The following is an 8266-nucleotide window of genomic DNA, read 5'->3' on the forward strand; positions in this document are numbered from 1 at the left end:
TGCGGTGGCCGGGAGCAGCCACTGCACTCCACAGGCGACAGAGTGAGAGTCCAACTCAAAAAAAAAAAAGAAAGTACTGAAGCCAGGCACAGTGGTTCACATCTGTAATCCCAGCACTTTGGGAGGCCAAAGAGGGAGGACTCTTGAGCACAGGAGTTCAAGACCAGCCTGGGCAACATAGTAAGATCTTATGTCTTTGGAAAATAAAAAAAATTAGCTGGGTGTGGTGGATCATGCCTATAGGCTTAGCTACTCAGGAGGCTGAGGCAGGAGGATCACTTGAGTATAGGAAGTTGAAGCTATAGTGAGTTGTGATTGTGCCACTGCCCTCTAGCCTGGATCCTGTCTCAAAAAAAAAAAAAAAATTCCTTTAGAATATTTGTTGACAAACTAAGAATTATAGAGGTGGGAGCCCATCTGAAGTTGACTTTCTTTGGGAAGAGGAAAAAGGCTTAAGGGAAATAAATCACCAATTCAGTAACAGTATATACTTATTTTCAGCTTTACATGACATCAGTAGGAATCCCATTCAGGAGAAAGGAAGAAATCAGGTGAGAAGCCTGAGTGAAACCCAGAGCAAACTGCCAAGGGCTTGGTGTTTCCCTCATACTAGTGAGTCTCCTCCCCTAGGTCTTGGGGCACTGGCTGCAGAAAGAGCTTCTTGATCCTAGAAAATTCGCACCCAGGTTGGTCAGCTTTCTTCATCATGGCAGGCAAGACTTTTGCCAGTATGGACAGGCCTGAAATGTACTGGCTTGGGTTAGGTAGGACTTTGCAGCAGAATAAAGGGAAGGCAAGTAAGGTCAACATCTTTAGCCTCTCAAAGGATCAACTTTTACTTTATTTATTTGTTTAAGGACAAACTTTTAAAAGTAAACTGAACGAAACCATGTGAGATCAAAATACATAGAACTTCAATGTAGAAAAAAAGACAGTACTGGGAAACAGTCGATGAGAAATACTGGAAAACATTTCACAGATGCACAAAAAGCTCACATTGTAAACAGGATTAAGCTTCTATTGATTTTGCCCATAGCATCAAGGTTTCATTTTGCTCAGCCTGAGATCTCGCTCAATTTCAAACTGCCTGTGATCCACTCGGTCTAGGAAAGCTTTCCGCTCAATGTACCTAGAAGAAGATGAAAACAATATCAGTAGAATCCAGTAGGAGACGCTGCCTCCCCTGCACGGTCCTGCCCCCAGGTATAAACCGAGTTATAGTAAACGCCAGCAGAGGAACATAGTTGGTGCCCAGAGTAACCACGATAACTCTTCCAGTAACATCCAAACCATTCATATTTGGTCTAAACAAGGATAGTGATGATAAAATGAAAAGGACCGCCTGGGCAGCGAGACCTCATCTCTACAATAAATCAAAAAATCAGCCGGGCGTGGCAGTGCATGCCTATAATTCCAGCTACTTGGAAGGCTGAGGCGAAGAGATTGCCAGAGTCCAGCAGGTCGAGGCTGCGGTGGCCGGGAGCGGCCACTGCACTCCAGTCTGGGTGACAGAGTGAGACTCCAACTTTAAAAAAAAAAAAAAAGAAAAAAAAAAGAAAAGGAGAGGGCAACTTATTAAAGGGAAAGTACTAGGCTGGGTGACAGGAAGACGTCACAATTTTGTAACAAGACTTAGAGAAGAAAAAAGAACATGGGTTTAGTCAAGCACAAGTTCAAATCCTAGCTCATTAGTTGGGCTGGTCAAGGATTGAACATTCCAAGCTTCATTTTTCTTCACAACAACATGGTTATGCTGTATTTCCTGGCCTTGGTTGTGTGCTGAGTTGGTGGGTAAGAGAAAGCTATGCCTCCTGCATATATACATCAAAATGTGAAAAAAAGGTGATCTGGAAATGGAAGAAATAAAATAGTAAAAATGACCTAACTGGGCTACTAAGTGAGTTGAGGTACATAAAACACATACTTCAGGAGTGATTTAACTGCGTTGAGGTCTTTCCTTTCCCTCATCCTTCTTTTTCTCCTTGGTATCCTCCACCCAGTGTGGAGCCAGGTTGCTTCTGCTAGAATGACAGAATTTATTAGCCCTTGCCTAAATTCCTCTAGGAGACTGAGATCAAGGGCCCTGTGGCCTACAGTCCACATACAGGTTCTCCTCAAAAGGTGGGCACTCTGTCCCCTAATCTGGGGCCAGGTTCAAACAAAGTTTCCCCTAGTCCTCCTGGGCAGGATGGGAAGGAAGCACAGGCTGAAGCAGGCAGGCAGGCAGGCACGCTTGCCAGGAGCAGGTTGGCTGCTTAACAAGACACAGCTGCATCTTAATGCACCTTCTTGCCATAAAGTGTGCCGTGATTTGCTTGGGGGAGGAGATCTCTGCTGCTAATTAATCTACTGAGAGAGCAAAATTGCCACTGAAAATGGGAGACATAATTGAATCTCTGCACTAATTTTTCTTTTGTTGCACTGTGGAAAATGTGCATCTGTTGTCATTACAAGGTCATTATGTTTATAGTGAGATGTTACCAGGTTCAGGAACCTGTGTTCTTTTGCTGATTTCAGGGACTTGCTTTCACTCCCAGTAGCATCTTGGGAAGTACAGTCCATCCCACCTGCTTTCCAACCCTATAGCTTATAACAGAGGACTGGCCAGAAACATACAGGTTCTGAGGTCAGAGGGCTAGGAGTTGAATCTTGTCACCTGCTGCTTGTGTGACTCTGGGCAAGCCACATAACCTTACCAATCCTGACGACAAAAAAAAAAAAAAAAAAAGCTATTTGTCTTTGCTCTGAAGGGCTGTTTCATGGATTAAATAAAATTTTGTGCATATAATACTGAGCACAGAGCAGGAGCTCAATAAAATGATAGCCAATGTACCATGGTTGTAGGAAACCAGCTTTCACCAGGGTCCTGAGGACCACAGATGGCCCAAGTCTGGCCACATGTTATCAGCAGCAAGTAACCACCAACTGGTTTGGATCAGAGATGAAGCAGCTGTGTCAAAACTATCAATGAGGCCTGAATGGCTGGAAACACAATGGCAGGGCCTGCTCTTAGGTTTTGATGTACGCCCTCAGGGTCAGAGTTGTCAGATTTAGCAAATTAAAATGCAGGATGCCCAGTTACATTAGGATTTCAGATTTCCTGGCAGACAGGGAAGCTGTAGACACTGTAGACCCCTCTGGATAAAGAGAGAAAATGGTGGAGACCGGAAGTGTAGACATACAACAGAACAAACTCACCTTCTACCTACCACCTACAGACCCAGGATTCTCAAGGGGGCAGCTAACCAAGGAGGAGCTTTGCCCCATTGCAACCAGTTATTCCTCCACCCCAGCACTTCTGGCCCCGGGGAAGCTCACTACCATGGAGATTAGTATTTTTATGGCACTGTACTTAGCTACCCCTTGGAAGTACCAGCAGAAAAAAGGGGCTAGACTTGGCATGAGAGCTTGTTGTGCTGTCATTTGCCCATGGGTACAAGAGGAATTCAAGGAATACTTCAAGAGCAATCAGTGCTACCTGTTTGGAAGATCAGATGAAAGAAAGGAGGAGAAAATATGTGGCTTTGAGCAATTGTGATCTTTCTTCCTGACATTCAGGCATTCATTTTCGAGTTGGAGTCTCACTCTGTTGACCAGGCTAGAGTGCAGTGGAATGATCATGGCTCACTGCAGCCTCGACCTCCCGGGCTCAAGTGATCCTTCTGCCTCAGCTTCTTAAATAGCTGGGACTACAGGTACACACCACCACACCCGGCTAATTTTTAGAAAATTTTTTGTAGAGGCTGGGCGCAGTGGCTCATGCCTATAATCTCAGTATTTTGGGAGGCTGAGATGAGAGGATTGCCTGAGACCACGGGTACGAGACCAGCCTGGGCAACTTGGCAAGATCTCATCTTTATACTAAATAAAAAAATTAGCCAGGTGTGGTGGTGCATGTCTGTAGTTTCAGCTACTTGGAAGGCTGAGGCGGAAGGATCGCCGGAGTCCAGCAGGTAGAGGCTGTAGTGGCCATGAGCATGCCATTGCACTGCACTCCAGTCTGGGTGGCAGAGTGAGACTCCAACTCAAAAAATTTTTTTTTTGTAGAGAGGAGGTCCCACTATGTTGTCTAGGCTGGTCCTTAATTCCTGCCTCAAAGCCACCTCGTCCTCCCAAAGTGCTGGGATTACAGGCATGAGCCACTGTGCCTGGCCCTAACTTTCCTTTAAAGATAAAAGGAAGTGATACTTAAATTAGATGCTCACTGAGTATGAATAAAGGCCTTGCAGGTTCCTGGAAGCTGTGCTGGGTTCAGCTGACCTTGAGACTATCAAGAGCAATGCCCAGGTTGGGCACTAAACAGGCAGGTGCAGGCAGAGCTCAGGCTTAGGGAAAGGACTCAGACAGAAATGAGGGCACACATGCAGGACGCAATTGAAGTCTCAAGGGCAATCCACACAAAGGCTATCAAGGCAGGCCTGGTGACTTTATGCTCCTATTTGCAGCCAGCTGCAGCCGCCAACAGAATGCTTGGTTTACTGCCAAGAGCTGACCATGAACAAAACTGGATGTGCACTTCCCTGCCGCCAAGAGACAGGAAAGGTGCTGAGGATGACAGTGGCTCTGATATTTACTATCTGCGTAACTTTGCACAGGATAATTTCTGTGCCTTATTTTTTTTCTTCTTTGTCAAACAGGAGTAAAAATTACAATACCCCTCTGACAGTACAATGAAACTCTGAGAGAACTGCTTTGTGAACAATAAAACTAAAAATAGCAATGAGAGATGTTCTGGGGTACGGGGTTCTTGCTACCCATTTCTGACTTGACTTTGTCACCACAGAGCCTCAGAACCCCGGGCAACTGGAGCAGAGACCAAGAGACCAGATACTGCATTATTAGATTCATTAGAATCCTTAGAAAGGACACTTCCTCAAAGGTGGTCACCAGGCCAGGATGTTTTCAGGCACCTTAAGTGGGTCACAGTACAGAACAGAACCGCCCTGCTGATAAGTGCAATCATGGCTCTTGCTCATTTTCCAACTTGGTGTTTTTCTGGCCTAAGCCCAGCCCTGTGGGGACCCAGCATGATTCAGCCCAGTCCACAGGGAAGCCTGGGGGCAGGGTGCAGTATCCCTTTCTGCTACTGTTGCCTTCTGTGGCCCATTTAAGAGGCTCTTTGCTTTCTTTAATAAAATATGTAAGAACCTAAGGGATTTCCTAGTTTTTCCTTTCAGAACCAGGTTAGACACAACAGGTTCTGACATCTTTTGAATCTCCCAACCCACATTTACTTATCTGCCACCAATTTTCCTGAGATCCAGGCCAATGGAGAGGGAAGGAGAAATGGAAGAAGATGCTGCCAAGAAATATGTCTGGACAAGGTAAGCATCCTTAATCTGAAAATCCAAAACTTTTGAGCACCAACATGACACCACAAATTCCACACCTGATGCCTTTGCTTTCTTTTTTTTATTTTTTATAGCAACAGGGTCTTGCTATGTTGCCTATGCTGGTCTCAAACTCTTGACCTCAAATGATCTTCCTGCCTCAGCCTCCTAAAGTACTGGGATTATAGCCTGAGCCACCGCGCCCAGTCAGCTTTACTTTATGATGATTCAATGTACACAAGCTTTGTTTAAGGCATAAAATTTTAGAAAATGTATAAAATTACCTTTAGGCTATTTTTGTATATATGGTATATATAAAACAAATGAATTTTGTGTATAGACATGGATCCTATCTTCAAGATATCTCATGAGGTATAATGCAAAACACTCCAAAATCCAAAAAAGTTCAAGATTCAAACATTTTTGGTCCGAGCATTTTGGATAAGGGATACTCAACCTGTACCTACTATCTGGGAGCCCATCCCTCAGGAGGTCAGCGGACTCTGCAGGGGAGAAGGCCAATGATAAGCTGACCTCACGTAGTCACCCGTGGCTGAACGCTTTGAGAGACTTCCTGCACACGGGTCAGGAAAGGAGCAAGCACAGGGAGGTGCAGGGGGTTCCCTGTGCTCGAAGCAGGCAAGGCTAACTCCAGGAACGCGTTATTATCATGCTGCTCCTAGCAGAGTCAGCGTTTGGCTCCCCAAGAGAGCATTCAAGGCAGCACAGACATGGGATGAAAAGTGGATAAAATGAAGCTCCCAATACCACAAAGCAGTGGGCCAAGGAAACACTTCCAGGCTAGAATAAAGCCTGGGATCGATGCAAGGAGACAGGGACTTTTCTGCCCTGAGAAATGCAATGGAAAGAAGCAATCTGCCCAACACATGCCCCTTCTCCCTCCACAGATGATCTAACTTGCAAATATCTCAAGGGCTAGACGGGAAGGATGGTGATATTAATTTTCTTCTCCACTGCTTTCTTCCCGTGTAACCTCCAGGTTGTGCTGGTTCTGAAAGAGGGACTCTTGAGGGTCATGGAGCTAGATTCTTTGGAGAAAGAAAATTATTTCTTTGGCTCCTCCTTTATGCCTCTCTAAATCACAAAAACACCTGGTTTCCAATCATTGAGCTCCATCACTTTCAAATGACTGGACAGACAGCAGCAGCTGGCCACCAAGACAGTGTTTCTCTTCTTTTCTATGCATCAATTCCTTCCCCTGAGACTGCTGGCCTCTACCGTAGCACTGTTCTTTTTTTTTTTTTTGAGTTGGAGTCTCACTCTGTCACCCAGACTGGAGTGCAGTGGCCGCTCCCGGCCACCGCAGCCTCGACCTGCTGGGCTCCGGTGATCCTTCCGCCTCAGCCTTCCAAGTAGCTGGAACTACAGGCGCGCGCTACCACGCCTGGCTAATTTTTTTTTTTTAATTTATTGTAGAGATGAGGTCTCGCCAAGTTGCCCAGGCGGGTCTCGAACCCGCAGGCTCAGGCAATCCTCTCACCTCAGCCTCCCAAAGTGCTGGGATTACAGGCTGAGCCACTGAGCCTGGCTTACCGTAGCACTGTTAGAAGCCATATTGCTGCTGCTGAACACCACCAAGATGCCCATGTGCTCCGTTACAGGGCTGCAGGAAAGCCATGCTCAATGCCGTGTGCAGACTGCTGACTCTAATCCTGGGATGCTGCACTGGGCCTGGGAGTTTGGGGCCCAGAGGAAAAGCTGCAATTCTTTGCTGGGCAGATGGCTGTCTCTAGTACAGGCATTTCAACCAACTTTGCTGACTGAAAATGATGCCAGGATGGAAACATCATTCTGATGTATTATGTCCTTCTTTTCTGGGTGGCCAATTTTAATCCTTCTAACTGCCCAACAAAAGCCATGACTATCTGCTAGCTCGTGGGATGGGTATTTAGAGTCTAGTGGAATGATGTGGCACCAGCTCTGGGCTGGCGAGGGAGCAGGGAATGAGACCCTGTCACTGGGGGCTTACTGCATGATGACATGCATCAGTCAATAATAAATGTGAAGGAGAAAGTCAAACAGGGTGATGGGGCTACCCTAGATAGACTGCCACTCGAGTTGAGCCCTGGATGACAAACCAGAGCTTTCTGGCAGGAGCAGTATAGAGGGATGGAGAGGCCAGGCTGCAGCGAGCAGGGGAAGAAGAGAACAGAGAGGGCAAGAGGATGGTTCCGGGAGGGCCTGGCTAACAATGATGTGAGGTGCTACTCAAGGGCTTTCAGCAAAGAAGAGATGAAAAATGGGTCTGTATTTTTAAATGATCATTTCAGCTGCTGGGTGGAGAGTGGATAAAAGGTAGAGGTAGAGGTGGGGAGCAGGGCAGACATCCGTGGCTTGCCCCTGTGGGGTGGTGGTAGTGGGGCTGCACAAAGAGAGACTGGCTGAAATAGTTTGTGATGGAGCCAGCAGCCGAACATGTGGGATGTGAATGGAAAGAGAGGATATCAAGGATGACAACCAGGTTTTTCCTTTGACGAAGGGTAGACAGTGATGGTGCCATTTTCTGAGAAGTCTGAGTAGGGAGTCTGTTTATGGAGAGAAGGCAAGTATTTGGTTTGGATGTTAAGTCTGATGTGTCTTGGACATCCAAATGGAGATGTCAACTAATAGCTGATATGTAAGTCTGGGGATCAGTGGAATGATCAGGGCAGGGAGTGGTGTTTTTTGTCTGTTTGTTAATTTTAGTCATCAGCAGAAAATAGCAGCTAAGTCTTGAAACTAGTGAGCTTTCCTGGTGAGGAAGCAAGGATGGCTGCCCAGGGCCTATCCTTGGGACTTCCTGTTTAAAAATCCAGGAAAGGAAGAGAGGCCAACCAGGGAGACTGGGAAGAGATGCCCCTAATCTCTACTTCTCACCACTGTGGAAAAATTCCTGATGAGTTGACATAAACACGTTAGGAAGGGATTTAAAGGAA

The 8266-nt window shown here is 46.2% G+C and overlaps 1 protein-coding gene across 2 annotated transcripts in view; it reads right to left on the bottom strand.

Moving 5' to 3' along the window:
- Positions 1-803: 803 nt before the first annotated feature.
- The window catches only part of CFDP1 (craniofacial development protein 1), a 150366-nt gene continuing 142903 nt past the window's right edge, over positions 804-8266 (bottom strand). For both annotated transcript variants that reach the window (XM_008067909.1, XM_008067910.1), the window contains exon 7: positions 804-1129. In XM_008067909.1, the coding sequence (XP_008066100.1) occupies positions 1039-1129 (91 nt within the window). In that variant the 3' untranslated portion in view covers positions 804-1038. The remainder of the gene's footprint in view (positions 1130-8266) is intronic.

The sequence above is a fragment of the Carlito syrichta genome, unplaced genomic scaffold, assembly GCF_000164805.1.
Source record: "Carlito syrichta isolate Samal-C Ts95f unplaced genomic scaffold, Tarsius_syrichta-2.0.1 Scaffold309823, whole genome shotgun sequence".
NCBI lineage: Eukaryota > Metazoa > Chordata > Mammalia > Primates > Tarsiidae > Carlito > Carlito syrichta.